This window comes from Melospiza georgiana, chromosome 1, assembly GCF_028018845.1.
Source record: "Melospiza georgiana isolate bMelGeo1 chromosome 1, bMelGeo1.pri, whole genome shotgun sequence".
Taxonomy (NCBI): domain Eukaryota; kingdom Metazoa; phylum Chordata; class Aves; order Passeriformes; family Passerellidae; genus Melospiza; species Melospiza georgiana.
This window is the reverse complement of record NC_080430.1, coordinates 49,971,147-49,991,638: the sequence shown is the minus strand read 5'-3', so window position 1 is coordinate 49,991,638 and position 20,492 is coordinate 49,971,147. Positions and strand designations below refer to the sequence as shown.

Genomic DNA, 20,492 nt, shown 5'->3' with positions numbered 1-20,492 from the left:
CTTGTATATTGTGTTAATGAGGAAGAGGAGGTATGGAAAGGGAAGTGGGCTTTTATTGTGTCATGGTGCTAAGTAAAATTTGTGAATTTTGAAAAGCAAATATTTTCTTTAATGTTTCTGCTTGAGGCTTCCTTATAAATGGAGTGCTTTAGCTTTACTTGGTTCAAGTTACAAGTATTATCTCTCAGTAAGAACATGCTTGTGATAAAGGATTAGTCACACTGGAACAAACAAAACAAAAGTAAATAAGTATTTGAAGGAGGAGTAACAGCTGAAAGGAATATAGCAATAATTTTAACAACCTTTGGAATTGTACTTTACCATTTATTTTGTTTCATTTTTTCTTTTATTTGCTACTAAACCTCTCTTTGGAATCTCATATTTAGTGGTGACTTAATTCAGTGTAGGGCTTTATTTAACTTGAAACTGGAGTTTATTTAAACTCAGTCTCCTAATTTGTTCATTATCAGAAGTAAATGTTCAGAGGTATTAGTGATATAATGAAGTCTGCTTTTTAGATGGGGCAGAGGGGGAAATGTTCTTCCTCATTTCCATGTGAAAAGTGCCATCAAAGAACAAACAGGCAGTCAAAAGATACTCTTGCTTTCTAAAAAGAAAAAAAAGTATTCTTAGATATTGATAAGAGACAGTTTAAATAGAAAACCATACATAAAAATACCTGAGACTTTTTTGTCTGTAATTCATGAAGTACTTACGGAAGAGGTGAACATTATTATCTGTGTTTTCATGATGCAAACACAGACATCAGGAAGAGATGTCTTTTGTTAAAGGTCATCCTCCAGGCCAGTATCAGAGCTACAGTTTGGATCAGATCTACTGAATCCTACTCCAGCAACTAACCAAAGCACATAACACCTGTGGTTTATGGAGTGTCCCTAAGCTGCATGTTGCCAGTGCATCATGTTAGTTATCCACTTCTCTAGCTTGGCACTAATGTGCAGGGTGGGTATGGTGGATTTTTGGCTGTTTGGTGCCCAGACTATAATCCCTTCACTCCTGAGAAAAAAGAGACTGTAGGATAGTTGGAATGGCCAGTGGGTTGTATTAGGACTGTGGGCTGCAATTTAAACCACTATGAACTAATCATTAGGCTGACTGCTTTTATTTAGTAAGATGTGTTCTAGTTGCCAAATTTGTACTTCATAAAATCACTTCATAAAAATAAAATATATATTAAAAAATTATAGACTAGCGGAGGCTGGAAAATTAAACAGAACTGGCCCTTTTTGAATTTATCATTGGGCATTTTGTTTCAGATACTGAGTGTATCTGAAAAGGTTGCTGTTATGTTGTTATATTTGATCATACTTTACAAATAAATGAAACTCATTTTCAAAGAATGAATAATAGGATCCACTTGTCTTGCAAGTAACATGTAGACCATAAAAGGTTAGATGCTGTCCTTTCTAAAATGAATCCAGCAAAGCTGATTTCTGTTGCAATGGAAAATAGATGTCAGACATCCTTTAGTTAGCCTAGTATTTTGCAATTGCCAATACTTATGTCAATGTTCTGTAGTAATAAGTACTTTGGTGAAAGAAAAGGAGGTTTGGCTTGTAAAGAAGTGGTTTTTCCATTTTTACTGAAAGACTTTCTATGGAGATCATCTGAGGAAGATCTGAGTTGTTTACAAGTGGAAGCAGCAGAGTTAAATTACTGGAGAGTTTTGGAGCATGTAACAGAGTTCTTAGTTGAAGTGCTTTACTTTACAAAATAGCTCATCCACAGTGAAAATGGGTTTGTTTTAATAATTGACCTGCGTTAGATGAGTCAATGCATGTGAGCTTTGTGTAGCAATTGGTGTTCCTCAGCCTTTTGCTATTGAAACAGTCCTGGCAGATAAGATACTTGTTTTTTTATAGAGAATAGTCAAATTTCTTAAGATCTAAATGTGCCTCACTGTTTATCTTTCCAGGACAAGCATTATTTCATAGTTTTATTGAATGAGGTATTACAGGATTTAGCTGCAAAGTTGGTGAAGTTCAGAAGTACACTAGCATTAACTTTGCTAATTTAATCATATAAATAGAAGTTTATTTGTTGAACTTAATATTCATTAAAGATTCTGCTTTTCTGAATTAAGACTGTGAGTTATTTCTCTTACCTGTATGTTTTCTAGCTTATTTTTATTCTAGTGTTTGTACACACTGTTGGACTACACTTAACCATGAGATGCCTCATACCTCAGTAGGATGTTTAGAAAAATGGAGGACAGAAGGCAAAGAGAAACCTTCCATGTATAAAGACTTGTAAATATGGTTTCTATCTGCTAAGTATGACATTTTGGAAGAAATAAAAGACAGTTTCTGTGATGGTTATCAGACTTTGCCACTATGTGTGTTCAGACTCAATTAATGTTCACAAATAGTGAACTAAGAGTGTCTGATGCCCATTTCCACTGTTGCTTGGGCATGCATGGAGAAAATGCTGAGAAAAACTACTAAAAAAAGAAAATCAAAGCTGTGGAAGCTGTACTTTGTCTCCCTGATACTTTTTCCATGCACATAGGTTTTACTCTTCTGTATTGCATGTGAAGGACTTTAGTGTGAACAGATTTGCTATGCAAGGAATTGTACAAGTCAGTAGGAAATCCATAGTCTAAAGTGGGAAAGACATAACAGATTTGTTGTCTGCATGTTTTGTAATGACTGGACAGTATGGCAAAGTTGAAAGGATCTTCTAAGCAAGTTATCTACTTGATGTGCTGTCTTAAGTGAGACATTTCTCATGCTTATTACTTTGGTTTTCATTTTGATAAAGTTTGTAATTGTCCTTGTGTGCAAAGCCAGTATAAATTTAAACAGTATGAAAATCAAAAGTTCTGGTTGTGGAATTCCATTCACAAGTCAGTTGTAAACAAACCCATATCTTAGGTTTTTAGTGAAACTTTTTAGAAATTACCTGGTGTTTCTGTCATACCAAATTCTGGGTCTAAGGCCAGAATTTCTAGGAAGTAAAGTGTCTATGTGTGATACTCACTGCATGCATTTCATTATCCATTTTTTATCAATCCTTATAGCATTGTATCAAAATATCTACAATGAGTAATTGCTGGGGTATTACTTCAAAAGCTTATTCTTCATGTGATCAAATGTGGAAGGGCCTTACAAAAACAAGACAGAAGCAGTTTGACTCTTGCACAAATTGATTACTTCCTCTGTAGGAGGTAGACTGTACAGTGTTGGGGTTTTGACAAATAGCTTGTTTCTTTCTGTTGCCCCTTAGGGAAGGAAACAATGTTAGGAGTCAGCTGTCTCTGTGTTTGGAAAGATGGTGGGCAGCCTATTTATAGCACAAGAGAATAAAAAAGCACATGTGGAAATACATGGGAAGATGCTGGAGACTGTAGATAACCACTTCCTGTCAGCAGAACCATATAAATTGAAGTGAAAGTGGCCCAAAAAGATCTGTGGCCCTCTTATGCTGAGTTTTGGTGAGTCTTGATTATCAAGCAAAATCCAGAGTAGAATCATTTGAATCCTAACTGCAGCACTTTTAAGCAGGCAAGAAATGGGTGAGATTCTGTATGATTCTTGTCTGATGCTGTGTCAAAAAGGCTGTTACAGTGGCCTGAAATGGCTTTGAAAATGGGGGTAATGAAATCATACTTCATGTCTGTGTACAGCCTTGTTGATACTAATTAATGCTGCACATGCTTCTGATGTCTACATTTGAAGAAACATACTGAAAAAGTAATGGGCTGAGAAAAGGAGATTTAAAGAACTGAAGTAAAACAACTGTTAAAATAGGAATTGAAGATGACATGATAAGTGGCTTTTAAACTTGGTGAGGATAAAGTATGAACTGCTAAAGCACTCTTTAATTTAGTGAAGAAAAGTAGAAAACAGCATAGAGCTGGAAGTCAGACATTCACCTTGGAAATAAGGGAAACATTTTGACAGAGTGATTAACCAGTGGAACAAACTACCAGAGAAGGTGATGATTTTCCGTGTCTTGAAGGCTTTCAAATAAAGAATAGATCCTTTTCTCTAAGTTAGGCTTTAGCCAAATGCTCATTTGCCGTGAGGGAGTTGAGGGACTCTGAGCTTGTACAACTCTTTGTGCCTTTGGCATGAAGCTGATGTGTGCTGCAGGGACTGTTAACATTGAAAGGTCTCCAAGGCCAAACTCATGAGGCACGTGTCCAGAGTGGTGTGTGCCTGGGGATGAAAAGGCTTGAAGGGCTCCAAGTGTTGGTAAGTGTATTTTCCTCCTTGAGCTCAGTACAGGCGAACTATGGAGAACTGAATAGCCTGGGTCACTAGAGCTCAGACCGCATGATCCTAAAAGTTACTGTGAATTTATTAACTTCATTTCCATTTCCTTGTGTTAATACATGCCAAAGATTGAAGTGGAAATGAATCCTGCTGCTGGCTGCTTCCACCTACGTAGCTGTGGTCATAGAGGACAGAAGTGCTATACAACCAGCAGCTGCCCTGCTTGGTAGTTTTTTCCACTTTTTAAAATTGCGAGTGTCTGCTGATGGTCCTTCACCCAAATTCCAGACAATGTCACTGTCTGTTCCCATCTCTTTTTGTTGGTTGCATTTAAAGTCTTTAAAGACTCTGAAGTCTTTTAAAGACTTGAAATGACTTTAGACCTCAGAGTCTTGTGCCTTCTTGACCAGTTTTCCTGACTGGCAAGGATTTGCTGGTAATTCTGTGGGGTTGCAAGGAGACAAGCGAGTGTGTGTTAGTGGTACACATGAAAGACTGTATTGTAGAGGGTAAATAAATAGAAAAGCATGGAAAAGAGTGTTTTCAAGCACATGTGCAAGATGCCTCTTTAGGATTATAAAGGTACTTACTGGCATCTCTTGCCTATTGTACTGTATAAGTGAAGGGTAATAATTGTGCTTCAGATTGCTGGTAATGCATCTTAATGTTGTTACCTGTTTTGATGGGGACAGCTTGGGCTGCCTTGCAGGAAAGGTTCTTCTCTAGAACAAAACCAAAAAAAACCCTAAAAGCATCACAAATATTTACACTTGCTAAAATATTTCTTCTCTTAATATAGGATAACCACTTCCAATTTTTAACTTTTTGAAAAGTCACTTCATACAGAATGAAGCAAAAATAAATACATCTGTTCTCCATTTGGTTTTAGTTTAACTTCTTTTTTTTTAGCAAAAATCCTGCATCAGCGTTAATCTCTTAACAGCAATAAACAATGAAACGTGAAGATAGACTGCCAGACAACTCAAGAGTGGAGGGGGTATATAAAAAACCCTTTCCTTAACATTTTACAGTTTCCTCTGTTGTTTGTTATTTTGGTAGAACTGGATGCCTCACTTCTAAAGCATGTCACATTCTTATTTAAACAAGAGCATTGTGTCACAAGTTCTTTCATTTTACAAATAGCATGGAAATCTGTCTTTTGTGCTTCTGTAAATCTGAGATAACCCTCAGGTCCCACTCTCACAGTGGTTCTGTGAGGAAGCTTCTGCAAGCCAGGAAGCTTTTGCAGCTCTCTCTTGTGTAATCTTGACAATCTCATCTGCTGACATTTCCCTCATGGTAGGGAGAAGGGTGATGTCAGAAGAGCATTCCTGGTAGGGTGCTGATATTTATGCTGCTCTTAAAAGAGAGAGAACACTTTTCAGTGTTTACCTGAACAGTCCAGCAATTTTCTGAGCACATTATGTACTGTGTGCATTCAATGCTGCTAAGTTTCCTGAAGTGGACAGGCCTCAGAAAGGATGTTCAAATGTCAAAATAGATGCTATCAAAATAAATGTTATTGACAGGATTTTATAAACTGTTTCATGGCTTCTGAAAACAACTTTTCTTCTGTTTGCTTGACTGTTAGTTTTTTTGAGAAAGTATATTGCTCTAATGTAAAGAAGAGAAGAAAAACTTTCCAGGTGTCGAATGAAATATTGGAAGACTACTATCTGAAGTGATCATAATAAATGTCCAGAAGGTTGTTATGTTTAACAAGTACTTTCATTACATTTTTTTGCTCTTACTGCAGCTAAAACAGTGCTTAAGGTGTAAGCATCCATTTTGAGCTCTAGCTTCAGATTTGCATTTGAAAAACATTAAACAGAATGTTACATAATTAAATTCCACATCTCTTACCAATTGTTTGCTCCTCAATGTTAACATCTAACTATAATATGAAATTGTTCTTATTAGTGTTCATGATTTTGATCACTGAAAAAGTTCCTTGGCAATCAGGTAGCATTTTATCAGTGAATTACAGGAACATCTTTCATGTATTTCATAGCTTTCATTCTCAGTAATAGGAAATTATTTTTAATAGGATCTGTATTTTATGCTTAAGCTAATTATTTCTTTTTCACTGAGAACATTCTCTGAACCAATTTCGTTGGTGCTTGGAAACGGTATTAGCAAAATTCATTTTGACAGAGAAAAATTTCTTTCTGTAAACCATTAAGAGTTGACAAACCTGAGAAATTGGTTCCATGATCAGAATAGTAAATCTGAATTTTCCGCTGTAGTTGTCTCTTGTAGAGTAAATTTTTAAAAAAAGATACTGTTAGACTTGGTAGTCCCTGTGAATCCTTTCACAAATTTGGGTCATTGTCCCTTGTATTAATACTTAGATTCTTGAACTTGGATTTATCAATGTGTTATCTGTTTCTTGCTCTTCACCAACCTCTGAAATTTTCATCAGTATTTGTGTAAGTTATTTCTTTCATTGTAACACAATTAAAGGAATATAAGCTAGTTTCTTCGAATTAAGAAGAAAAAATTATCTGTTATAGTAGGGAGAAGGAACAGAAAATAGATTTTCAGAAGCAGCACCTGCTGGGTTCTCATATGTTGGTGTTGACTGCCTTTAGATGATAGCTATGATATTATTCTGTAAGTCTCAATAACCAAAAATAATTTGGTAAAACACTCATATAGCAGTTAACCTGTTTCTTGTGTAACTGGTATAGAACCAAAGAAACATGAATACATACAGTAGTTGGAATTTATAATTAAACATTTTAATTGTAGTTGTTTCCCTTTCTTTCTAGAATATTTTCTTTCTTGGACATAGTTACTTTATGTCGCTGTGCACAAGTTTCCAAGGTATGTATTTCTCTTCGTTTTTTTTGTTGTTCCCTATGCCATTCTCTTAATTACATCCAAATGATGGGATTCATTGCAATCTGCTTCCTGTTAAAAAAAAAAAAAATTCTCAGTCTCTTAGCTTATTAAAGCAAATGAGCAGCAGTCCCAGTTTTGTATGTAGATGTGGGCTTGAATGCTGTGTCCAGGAGTTCTGACTAAAGGCTGTGGAAAAGATATCCAGTCCTGTTTGCTCTGTATCTGGAGAAGGGATTAAGCCCCGTTTGGCATAATGGCATTTGCTTTTTATAAAGCATGTGGCTGTATAACACTATTTTTCAGGTGTAATTGCTACTTAAAATTCCATGTAGTTTGGTTAATGTGCACCATGTGTCTAAGAAGTAGATCCATCATTTTCTTGCCAAGTACAAAAGTAGATGGATGTTAAGTAGATGGGCTACTAGTGGAGGAAAAAAGGTGCACGCAAGATATTAGTGAAGGCATGCTAAGTTTTTATGTTTAGCTTGTCTTCATTTTTTCTTCTTGAAATAAAATGAATACTATTCCATTTCTACATCAACTGCATACAATGAACAATATTGTTATACAACATAAATGAACCTAATTTCATATTTTTCTTCCTCCTCTTACAGTTGGTTTGGGATTTAATTGGTTGGTTGATTTAATGTGTAATTGTGTAATTGTTTCATTCTTTACCCATATCACCCTGTCCTGCAACTTCAGTAAGTCTTGTGAGTCAGGTAACATCAGGTTTCATCTAAAACCTATAAAACTGCAAAGTGATTGAATAAATTCTATCTTTCTCTGAAAACTTGTCAGTTGGATGTGGTATTCTTTTTTCTCTCATTTTCTGCACATATCTGTGTTTCTCTGGCTTCTTAATTTTGCTTTACTTTGAACTACTATTGCTTTGACAGTGAAGGACAAGCTCTCAAACATGTACATGTAACTTAGCAGATGGAAAGAAAGGCCTGGTCCTAATAGTGGAAAGTCAGCAGTTTTCTGAAAGGTTTCTGTTTTCTCAGAATAGTAACTAGTGAGGTTGAGGAACTGTGGTTTTATTGAAAGGCATCTCATCTGCAGCTACTTTTTTTCCATTTAGATGTAGCAAAAGTAACTAATTAGAAAACTTTACAAAAGATTTTAAGAGTGGAGGGTTAAATCTTTCTGTGTATGTGCTTTGCATTTAATATCTTGCTTTGCCATATGTTTTGTAGCCACAAGTTAACCTTTGAAGTATAATCCATTTAGGAGATTTGAGATTAATTTCTTCAAATTCTATGTTTTTAACTATGTATGAGTACTAATATCTACAATTTTTTTAAAATGCTACCTGAAATTGTCAAGTTTGTAATTGCATTATTGAGAGGAAAATGAAGGGAGCAGGCATGTGGCAGTAATAAATAAACTATATTTGTTTTCTGTAGGCATGGAATGTTTTAGCTCTGGATGGAAGCAATTGGCAAAGAATAGACCTCTTTAACTTCCAAACGGATATAGAGGTTAGTGTCTTTTTTCATTTTTAGGGTATTTTTTATTCCTATTGAGATGTTGAAGAGCATAGCCCATTTTGAGTGCCCTGCATACTGTGCTTGTTTTCACACATTTTAAAGACTAAGATCACGAAAATAACACTGTGAAGGAGCAAATGGAAAAGAACTCTGTATTTGCCTTTTTTTTTTTCCCTGGATGTGTGTTTCAATTTTGGTTGCCAGCTGTGTATCAGATGATTTTTCATATATCATATACATATAAGGCTCTAGAAATTCAAGCCTGCTCATTTCCAGAAAGGAAAGGTGTAAACGGTGCCTCTGGATGGAGTGAGATTCTTGGAATTGCTTTTACAATCTAGAGGATAGTTCTGCTAGTCCTAAATCCTTCTATGAGGGGGCCATCTAGTGCTGGAAGCTCACTGGGCACTTGGCTACAGCATTTGGAGATTGAAGCATTAAAATGCTGGACAACTTTTCTTACTGCAGGCTTGCCTAGATTTGATTTGTGTCTATCTGATGACCATTTTATGACCATTTGTTTCATAAGGTTTAAACCTTGTGTGAATGCAGGAACATGTGAAGTAAAGTTCTTTCCAGTGTGTAATGAAAGGTTTAAGGGCAGGCTTGTCTTCTGTAAGAAAAACATGTCTGCATTAATGCTATCACAGATGTGCATAACAAAATAAATTATGACATCTGAAAATGAAGAAAAAAATTAGTGGGGAACAAAAATTCCTTGATTCAGTCTGAACTGCTTTATTATTTGTTGATACAAATTAAATGTAGACTACAATAATAGATTTGCTTCTGTATTTTATGTTTTAACTTCTTAGTTGCATGAATAAAATCCAGATGTGTTTCATTTGCTGTATTTTGCTAACCATGGTACAAACTGTTCCTGAAGTTTTACAGTAACATAGAAAATAAATTTTTTTCACCACTCTTCTAAAACTTTATTGCCAACTCCTGTGCTCTACTTACCTTAAACAAGAGGATCTTGCAGAGGTAGGAGAAAGATTTTTGGCATCTGCCTTAATCTAAATGTGTCAAAGAAGACTTGGAGCTTTAATGCCATGTTTTCAGTTGCCCTTAATCTTGTGTTCCTCATTTGCTAAGAAGTAAAGTAAAACCCCACAGGTCTGCAGTCCTTCCTGTTGATAGACCTTTTCTATGTCTGCAGTCATTTTGGCATTTAGAAACACAGAATTGTATTTTCAAGTTTTCAATATTTTTGTCCTATATTTTGCCTAGTGGTGTTGCCCTCTGAGATGCTGAGATATTTGTAACATGGGATTCAGGAGAAGGAATGAAACTAAGTTATGATGTCTTATTGCTATAAAATGCTGTTGTGGTTTGGAGCAATTCAGTCACTTCAGTATATTGTAATTAGGTACATTTGTAATACATAACTCTTAAATTTACTCATAAAAGTGTGTTCAGCAAGAAATTATTTCACAAATCAGTTGTTCAACAAAAGAGTTTCACATTTGGTGTCTAAGAACTCTTTTTAGCTGTTTTAGTATCATATTTTTTTGTCTGTGAATTTAGGACAGGTAAAAGCTCCCAACTATAATTGGCAACTTTGTGCTCAGTTGGACGTTGTACTGATTGGTGATTTTTTAGTCAGTACTTGATCTGAGAATATCAAATTATGAAAAATTAGGTTTTGTGAAACTTTTCTTTATTTAAGACTTCACATGGTAGAGAATAAAGTAGGGGGGGACCCTATGAAACGGTGTTTGTTTTATATCAAAAATGTGTGATCTTGAATTTAAATATACCTTATGATTTCTTGGTATGTGGAACTAATTATAAGCTGGGGTATGTTGAAAAACTAGTTTTTTTGAGTGACAAATTATTCAAACAGCTAAATGCATTTGAATGCACAAAAGTTGTCCTCTTTAGCATGCTGGATTTTGGGAGGTTTTACATGATTAAAGAAATAAATGAGTTTGGGAAAACTTGGGAAAACTTTCTTTGAATAATTCTTTAGGATTTGGCTTTTTTCTGCAATGTAAATTGAACTTGCATCACATATTATTAATTGAAGAATTTATTCTTACAGTAAAGGTATTTGGCCTTTGCTGAGAAATCATACTGATTAATTGAAAAGCTTAAAAAAATTAAACCAGATTTTCAGTTTCTTTGTTTTGGTGTAAATTCTTTGGAGTGATAAGATAAGCAATGTTGTTATGGACCAAGAAACAAACTCTGATGAGAAAATATTTTCCCATAGTGATGGCCAGGACGTTAGTATTAGAGAAGGGCAATAAAATGTAACAACATGACAACAAAAAAAATCCACTGGCCTGTAATTCTACACATATTTCTTCTTTCAAAAAATAAAGGGAGAGGAAAAAAGTGCACAGTGCTGTTAGGTATTAGTCCTGTTGTTGCTGCTCCCACCAAGGTGTTTGGCACCTTTCAGTTGCAAGCATCCCTAGGCAGGAGCTGTAAAACAGGGACTTGCTGGAGGCTGTTGTGATGTACTGGCCTAAGCAAGATCTCTGTGGGCAGCTTCAGTTTAGGTGCTGTAAGAGTGGCTGGGGCACTTGAGGAGTGGCCAAGCCTCCCATTCCACCTCTGGGCAGTTCCCTACCCATCTGACAAAACTTGAAGATCATTTTAGTAGTCTTAATGGGTAGGGTGTGCTGTGACAAAAAGTTGAGCTGTGTATGATCAAATGAAAAAAAGGAAGAAAAATTAAAGATTGAATTGAATAGTACCTGAGTGTGAGTGGAGATTCCCAACAGGTACTGTCCTTTCTTAAAACAGAAAAAGAAATTCAAAGAGTTACAGTTATAGTAATAGTATAGTATAGTTACAGTATAGTGGGGTGTAGCTGGTCTAGGTCTTAACTCCTGGGATTTTTAACTTGGTTAGAAATATTGTGTCAGAATAAAACTCAGCTAAATCTTCCTTTTATTTGGTTTAAGGGTCGTGTTGTGGAAAATATATCAAAAAGGTGTGGTGGGTTCCTGAGACAGCTTAGTCTGAGAGGATGTCTTGGTGTTGGAGACTCCTCTTTAAAGTAAGTAAAATCCTTGATGGAGACATCAGTTGTTTCCTAATGTGTGCACCAACTGCAATTGGATTACTGTTATGTCTGTTTGTATTTCTGAGTCCTGACTGATGAGCAAAGTGGGATACTTAGGTAAGTGCTAAATACCTTAGTATTGACTAAATGAGACATCAGTTTGAGATCAAAATATAGCTTCTGTTATTTTCTAGTAATGAACTAAGAAATGAAATCTTGTGCTTTTCGGAAGCGTGGCTTTTTCTTTCATGAGGATTATGTTGATATTGCTCCATTTCCAAGTGGTTAAAATGTTTTCAGACTGTACTCTGGCTTCCTTCAATAGTCAGAGTATCAAGATTAGTGCTCATTTTATTGTTTATCATCTAGTCTGGACAAGAGGTGACCCTAGAAATAGGAGGAAGGATAAAAACTGGTACCTACATTGAGTGCCTTCAAAATCAGGAAAGATCTGGAATTCTTTTCTGGGTCAAAATAAGAACAGGCAGGTGACAAGAACATCGTGGGAGGCTCTAGAGAGGACAATGACCCTTCTTTCACACAGGGTATGAACTGAACTGTGCAGTTTGTTCCCAGAAGAATGTTTGAATCCATATGAGCTTTTTCCAATGCAAACTGTTTAGCCAGGTTCCTGTGGATATTTCTGTGAGTATTTAAACCCTAAGATCCTACCTCCAGCTGAAGGTGGAGTGCCACAAGCACTTTAGGGCTCAAATAACATTCTGAGGAAGTCTTGGGGTCTGGCTTTTTGCAGTTATGCTTTCCTCCTCTCTCCCTCGAGCCTGGGCTGGATGGTGTTCAGTCTCAAGTACTGTGGCCATTCTCAGGTGGAAAATATAAGCACAAAGATTTTATTATCAGTGGACATTAAGCTACTGTCCTGTGACCTTTAGCTATTTCTAAAATTTATAAGTCAATTCTTTAACTTTTGCCTCTAGAGGAAATTCATGCAGCATTAATTTTCAGATACTTGTTCTGAAAGTGATTTTTCCTGTAAGCTTTTTGCATTGAGTTGTTTCCAAATCTGTTCGTTTTGTGGGCAATACTAATTTCTCTATTTATCTTTCTTCTATATCAACTTTTGAGTAAAATAGCCAATTACTGATGTAGGTATTGGCCATGTAAGCACTGAATGCTTGTGGCAGGTCTGTCAGGACATGCCCCATGCTTGAATCTCAGAGGCAGTTTGCTGTTCCTCCAAAGTGTAACATCTTTCCAAGCGATTTGAAGAGTGTCTTGATTGTAAATCTCCCTACAGTATATGAATTTTGGAATAACTGTTTTGAGTATTCAAGTGGAAACTCTCACCAGTATAACTGCTTGCTGGGGTTTTTTTCCATTGTTTGCAACCCATGCTGTAGAGCCAGAAGTTGTTACCAGCTGACTGTGTAGTCAGATCTGTTAACCAGGGCAAGCCTCCAGACAAAACTGTTTTTGTGTGTTTCGTTCCCTCCCGCCAATAAAATCCATGCAGCTGAAGGAAACATGGGCATAAAAACAGTGTTCTGAAATGCAGTGTAGCTGTAAATATTACTTTTCACAGATGAAAAGAAAATGTATGTATTTCTTCAGACTAATTAGTATAATGATACATACTAGCAGTATAATAGCTCCAGTCATCCTTAAAGTTCATACCCAGTATTGCACACTGATGCTTTTTAATTTTTAAAATAATAAAGAAGCAATTTGCAGCCTACAGGGCATTCCACTGGTAGTTCAATAGACTTAGGTCACCCTTGCTATTGTACCAGGTGTGTCCCTTTCCATTTGCTGTGGGAGCAAGCTCCTTATTAAGACTTGCAAAGGCTTCAGTAATGAGATGTGCAAAAACTCTTCCCGGAAGCCTAATGTTTAACTGATGTAACACTTGAAGCTTTCTGTTTGTGCCCTTTGAGTTTTTGTTACGGTATTTGCAGCACGTTCTGGCTGATACATGACAGAAATAAGCACCTTGCCCAAGTGGGAGAAATGGCACTTTCCTAAGGCCAGGAACTTGCAGTAGGAAAAGGAAGAAGCAAGCAGTGAGATAAATGTGTTTGAAGCTCGCTTTGCAGTTACTCTGTGCCTTGAAGATCAGGCTTTTTGGCCACGGTGGGAGGAGGTGCAGGTGGGACAGAGCGCGCTCTAGTGACATTATTGATTCAGCTCTCTGTTGTGTCTTAGGACCTTTGCACAGAACTGCAGGAACATCGAACACTTAAATCTGAATGGGTGCACCAAAATCACTGACAGGTAAGTCAAAGAGGTTTTTTGATTGATGGGAAAATTTGGAAAAAGAAGTAGCTGAAGGTATTTTTAGTGTGTCTGCTGTTTTGCAGCACGTGTTACAGTCTTAGCAGATTCTGTTCCAAGCTGAAACATCTGGATCTGACATCCTGCGTAGCCATCACAAACAGCTCTTTAAAAGGCTTAAGGTAAGAAGATTCAGTGTTCTGTGTTAAAGAAAAGTGTTTAAAGAGCTGTTCAGCATTTAATGACGTTAAAAAATTGGTGCTGAACCTTTATACTGTGAATCAGCACGGGCTGTATTCTATATCTAAGGCTTCTGGGGTGTAGACTGTGGTGCTTGTGTGTGGTCTTTTCTCATAACTCTTTTGTGGAGGCCTGGCACAGTCCACTGGCTATCATTAATTTCTAACAGTGTGTTTAATTTGGGTTTCCCACTGTTATGACTATTTGAAGGCTGGATTTAACTTTATGTATTTTTTTAATTCTCCCAGTGAGGGTTGCAGAAATCTGGAACATTTGAATCTTTCCTGGTGTGATCAGATTACGAAGGATGGTATTGAAGCACTGGTGAAAGGGTGTAGTGGACTAAAAGCTCTATTTCTTAGAGGTTGCACACAGGTACATAATTGCTTGGGTGATCCTTTAGGAATAAAATTTTATTTTGGGTTTTTGAAATCTCCATGAATTAAAAATGTCATTTTTGTTATAGTATTTTGTTCAATATTGCAAGATGTGTACACTTTTTGGGCTGCTTTGCTGTGCTTTTAATTTCTTGTTTCTTTTCCTATGTCAAATTTAATTACTAAATACAGTTAGAAGATGAAGCATTGAAACACATTCAAAATCACTGTCATGAGCTTGTAATCCTGAATTTGCAATCGTGTACAGTAAGTATTTGAAGCTTCCAAAGGTACATTCTCTAGAAATCAGAAATAATTTTGAATGCTAATCAATTGATCTGCTGCTATACACTTAAGTAAGATAGTTATTTTCTGGAGTTTACAGGATTTTGTGTGAAATAATATCTTTAAATGAGCTGGCTGTTTCTACAGCTGAGTTTGGACTTGAAGTGTTGGGTTATTTTTTTCCCCTTCATTGCATCTTCTAAGTGTGGTAAGCTCTGGAGTAAGAATTAACTGCATTAATTCAATTTTCATGAACTGTGTAGCATTTTGGTCTATTCATAATTCTAAGGTTTCTGATTGAGCAGAAGTCATGTTCTGGGCTACATAATAGAGAGTAAAAAGTAATGGCATCATAACTGAAGATGATTCAGAGTCATCTAAGTGGCAGAAGGGCATGCCTTTCCAATATTAATGGAGAACACATTCATTAGTCATGAAATGACTGGGAATCATTCATGTACTTTTAATTCTACTTAAAGAACACAAATTTTCTTTGCTCTGGTTTATATTGGCTTTTCATTGTTTCTGATGTGACTTTTCAGGAATGGGAAAGGCCTTCTTTTATATTTTAAATATATCTAAGTCATTCTTTCCCTGCAAGTAAGCCTAAAAAAAGATATTGAAATCAATTAGAATTTCAGTGTTTCAGTTATGCAGAGTTGAATAATGAAATTATGTTTTTGTTTGTTTTTGAAAAGTTTTCTAGTTTTATTGCTAGACGGTATCATAAAAACCTGCAAACCTTTCAAATCTGTTTTACAGATTGTTCTAGAATGAATGTGGCATGGGAACATTTTTTAAGATTGAACCTAATAGATTTCTGTAAAGTGTTGAATATTTTTGAGTGTTAGGGATTATTTGAAGTTACTTTAAAGTTGCAGAAAATAAGAACAATAAGAATACAAAGCTTGAGCTTCCATGATACAGATGTTTAGTGAAAGAGAATTTTTCAGTGTGAATGTAGGTGCTCACTGAAGCTGGGCACTGAAAGAGAATGGCAGTGAAGTTCCTTCTTTTGGTCAGAACCACACTTAAATAAAGTCAGTATGTAATTTCCTCCCCTTTTACACTTCCTTTTGCTGCCCTTCTCACAAGTTCTTTTTCTGTTGTGTTTTGCCCAAGACTAATGAGATATATCAAGGCCAACCTTTTCTGACTGTCTTTATGGAAGGATCTCAAGCGGATAACCAGTTCTTACCTTTCCCACTTCACAGTGGCATTGGCACAGAAGTGCACCAGAGCTTTCCTTTGGTCAGGATGTCTGTTGTTATTTAGTACAAACAAAAAATCCTCCCGAGGGAAAGTAGTTTTTCCTTTCAGTTCTCTGAGTTGCTAGTCTGTGTGTCCTACCTAATGACATGTGCTTTAAAGCTGGATTTCACTGGAGGTGTGTCTTGCTTGCTATGGCTTGGGAGCTTGCTTCCAGAAGCATCCAGGCTCCATATGATCAAAGGGATTTTTACACAGCAGGTGTCCTTGTGCTTTGTATGATCCCCACTGTAATTCTAGTGACTCTGTTTTATGGGCCCTGTAAAATGCCAGGCCAGCTCCAGCAGCTGTGGAGTGAACTTGTATTAGCTTTGGAAACTGCACATCTGAAAGGTACCATCTTTAGAGAAAGATTTTAGAAACTTGCAGGGACATGCAGGCATTTTTTGAACACTTTTATTTCCTGACAGTGATATGGGCATTGAAATCACAAGCAATTTCAGAGTGGAAAATTTTCATAAATGACTTGAGGGCTTATTACAGCAGCATAAAATTTGCATAGGCCTTGCCTTCAAAACCATCCCTTTTTCCAGGAACAGCATCATGTGTATTTCTCAAAGCAAACAGAACAGTTCCAGAAAATAACATGGTTTTGGAGAGTCAAATCCAGAGGTACCTGATTTGGACAGAACTCCAAATTGTGTCTTCTTACCTGTAGATTATACAAATCCTTCTGGATCCCCAAAAAGAAAAAGAGACTTTTAATTTTCTGCTGATAATAATTTGACTGAATTAGTTGCAAAATCTAAACTTCTGATATTAAAAAGTGCTGGTCTGGGGAGGGGGAAGCATAAGGTAATCTCCCTTTGTGCTGAGCTACTGCGATTTTTCATCCTGTTTTCATCCAGGAATGGTTATTTTTGTGGTAATAGCATCAGAAATATACTACAGTTGTAGGAGCATACTAAAATGAGGGGCTTACACAAGGCTTTCTATTAAAAATACTGGAAGGTCTTTGCTATTTTTGCAAGAGTATTATTAAGCCAGGAAATAAAACAATCTGTTCCACACAGCAGAAAAATTAAATTCATGGTGTTAGGAGGAGGACCGAGGGCTTTTTTCAGAATAGAAGACTTGTAAACCAAATCTTATTTGCACACACACAGTAATCCAGCTCCTGTTGCTATTTTGTGTGCAGCTGCAATGGGGATATTTCTTATAGTTCCTGTTTCAGAGAAAAAACCTAATCATATTCTAAATTTGGAGTTACTCCTTACAGAAAATCTATTACAAAATGTTTTTGAGAAATTGGAAGTTTTCTTTTGAGTTAAATCTTTCATCTAAAGGGGTATGTATAGGGTAGGGCAGATCTGGCTTTTACGCTTACCTTCTGTAAAAAATGGATTATATGTAATTGTTTCCCTAACTCTTGCTTCAAGAATTATCAGAAGGTGAAGGGTTTTGCCCTTGGGTTCTAATGCTCCAGGGAAAATCAGGTAGTTAGTTCTCCTGCTGTGAGGCTTTGAAATCTCTTTTGCACTGTGCCCAAACTTACACACTCACTGGAACAGAAGACCTGGAGCCCACTGATATATAAGAAGTGAGCACAATTTTAAAAAAAAGTGAAAAATTACAAAACGAAAAGCAAAGTGGAAGACAACAGCAAACAACTCTCACTTTGTGATTCAGAGTGCCTTATAGTAGAACTTAAAGTCTGTGGAAAAATACCTAGTTAAGTAGGAAATGTAAATGTTGATTATCTTCAGTGTTATCTTTGTACGTGGTTTCCTGACTCTGTTTTTTGTTGAAAATCCGGGTTGCCTTCGTTATATACAGTGTGACAGTAGCAGTTCAGTGGCAATGTCTTGAGTTTTGTTCTTGGCTGATTACTTGATAAGGAAGTAACTTCAACCTTCTTCTGTGTTGCAGCAAATTTCAGATGAAGGCATTGTGAAAATCTGTAGAGGATGCCACAGGCTGCAGTCACTCTGTGTTTCAGGCTGTAGCAACCTGACAGATGCTTCTCTCACAGCTCTTGGTCTGAACTGTCCAAGGCTGAAGTGAGTATGTCATGACTGTGTTGTATGTCATGTTCTTACTGGCCTGATCTAAGAAATTCACTTCTGAGGATGAGCTGCATTTACAACCAGAACATTAGGTACATAAACTTGAGGGCTGGTCCTCTGTAGCTTCGTATTAATGGAGTTCACTGCATATCAGAAAAGCAAGAGTTAATATATAGCCTATAAGATGTGCTGGACCCAGCAGTTCAGTTCTGTGCTTCTAGCTAAATATTTCAGATACTAACTACAAGCGAGAAAAAAAAGATATTAAGCCCATTACTTTTTTAAAAGTTAAGAAGATCTGTGGTTGTGTTGTTTCTTTTGATGTTTGTACTGTGATGTGGTTTTATGTAGTCATTTGTCTTGAAAAATAGCTAAATTATATATGATTATTCTATTTATCTGATTTATTATATTTTATCTGATTATTATATTTAAAGATTTTATTATAAAAGTCCTTTTAATATGCTCTGCAGTGCAGCCTGTCATACTCAAACTCTGAAATAAAGTGTGCTCATGTTTTGGCAAGCTTGGACTGATATTTATGAGAGATGTTTTGAACAATAGGGGCTTATCAGTTAAAAATAATATAAGCTTCCCCATTGGTGTAATTTGTGCAAACATATATGTTATGGTGGGCTTTAAAACCATAGCTCAGTTATGCAGCAGCTCCCTGGTTATGGAGACATATTGTAGGGACAGATAATACTTCTAATTTTAATGTAGATTAAATAAAAAGATTTTTGAATGACAAATGGCCATTTATAAAAGGAACATGCAGGAGTCAGAGTTGTTATAGTTAAATCACAGACAGTGGAGGAATGAGTAGTCTGTAAAAATTATGGGATGCTGCTCTCAAATTCCAGTGTACCATATGCTGACACACAGTGTTCCTTTAGCTGAATGGGTGAAAAAGAGCTTTTGTTACTGTAGAAGACCTGTCCTTAAGACAATTCCAGGCTGACAGTCCCCTTTGTGTCCCTTTCATACTTATTAGGAGCTTAGGAGCCTTTTGGCAAAGTGACTGGAGTTCCCTAGAAAGCTGTGCTGTTACTGCTGGCCTTTTTCCACCATTTCTCTCATTTTCTCAATTAGCATCTCAGATGGGAAATAAAAGGAGGGCTAAACTGCTGCTAGTTGTGCAGTTCTTTCCAAGGGCAGTACAAGTGCAGCAGGAATTGTTTCAGCTTTGGTAGGAAAACTGTCAGCCACGAGGGGGAAGGCGTTGGCTGCTCTGCTCCTGTAACGAGGAGCAGCACAGGGAGAGAAAATGACTCTGCAGTGATTGCTGCTGAGGATTACTGCATGTTGGGAGGACAGAGGATGCAGCTGGTTACAGCTAGACTTTTGGGACCATGGATGGAAAGTACTTGATAAAAATTATATTGGAAATCAAAGGGAAATGTAATTCCACACTTGTTCTGTACCTTCTGAATATTTCAGTGTTAAGTTTGAAAGAAAACTCTGCTGCCTCTGTTGGACTTGCTGACCCTGTCAGGAAAATTTTGAGTGTTTTCTGTGCTGTACTACTCTCACTTCAGTTCAGGATCTTGAGTATCCTACTATGCTGCTTTCCATGATACTGCTGCATTTCCCTGATTCAGTTGTGACCAGTCACAAGTATCTCCTTGGACAGAAACTTAGGTCAAGCTTTGAGCAGACCTTTCAGCTGTATTTCTTATCTCACATCTACATACAGATATCTTGTCATCCCTCTTTACATTTGCTCTTTCAGGTGCTTGGTGCCTTGGTACCATCTCTTTTTTTTTTTTTTTTTTTTTCTTTATTAGCACTTTTAATGCTAATACTATTAACACTTTTTAATACAAAATACTTGTAGGTATTTTGGCAAGGCTTGTCAAGAAAAGCACCTGTGAACCATGAATGCCTTTGTCTGGGTGGGACTGTGAAAGTCAGGATCATATTCCTTTCAGCCCCACCAGCTGCTGATTCCACAGGAGTAGGGAGGTGCTGAGTGCAGAGACATTCCAGGTGTGCCCAAAAGCAGCTGTAGGCAATGAATGCAACTCAGTCTGACTCAGAGAACATTTCTTTATAAGAGTAGAGAATCCCTTTGAATATCATTTTGTCTCATCAACTCCTATGTTAGATACTTTTTCACAAGTCACTGGGTGGGAAATTCATGTCAACTGTTAACAGGAAAAAAGAAGAACCCTCTGTATTTAAGCACAATCACTAAAACAAAAGCAAAAATTAGAACTTTGGTCATTATTTCCATGCTACCCAATGCTGTCCCACCTGTTTTTTTCATTCTGGGGCCTGATTAATGCAGCATGTGTGATTACAGCTCACTCCTCATTCTCCTGCCCTATCTACACACCCAATTTCAGTACAGCTAGAGCTGCTTATCTTCTGGTTTTCTTATTCCTCTGTTTCTATAGTTGTCTTTTCAACTGGGTGTGCAGGAAGTAGTATCCTCACTATTTTGGGTATCATTGCAGATGTCATTGCCTAGCCACGCCCTTTAAAGT

General features: G+C 36.7%; 1 protein-coding gene across 2 annotated transcripts in view; it reads left to right on the top strand.

Moving 5' to 3' along the window:
• Positions 1 to 20,492, top strand: part of FBXL2 (F-box and leucine rich repeat protein 2) — a 51,325-nt gene that overhangs the window by 20,682 nt on the left and 10,151 nt on the right. The window contains exons 3-10 of one of the 2 annotated variants that reach the window (XM_058019043.1): positions 7,010 to 7,064; positions 8,492 to 8,566; positions 11,494 to 11,588; positions 13,758 to 13,826; positions 13,913 to 14,008; positions 14,315 to 14,441; positions 14,636 to 14,710; positions 17,867 to 17,997. In XM_058019043.1, the coding sequence (XP_057875026.1) occupies positions 7,010 to 7,064; positions 8,492 to 8,566; positions 11,494 to 11,588; positions 13,758 to 13,826; positions 13,913 to 14,008; positions 14,315 to 14,441; positions 14,636 to 14,710; positions 17,867 to 17,997 (723 nt within the window). Of the gene's footprint in view, positions 1 to 7,009; positions 7,065 to 8,491; positions 8,567 to 11,493; positions 11,589 to 13,757; positions 13,827 to 13,893; positions 14,009 to 14,314; positions 14,442 to 14,635; positions 14,711 to 17,866; positions 17,998 to 20,492 lie in introns of those variants that run through there. The other variant, XM_058019053.1, reaches the window with a different exon arrangement.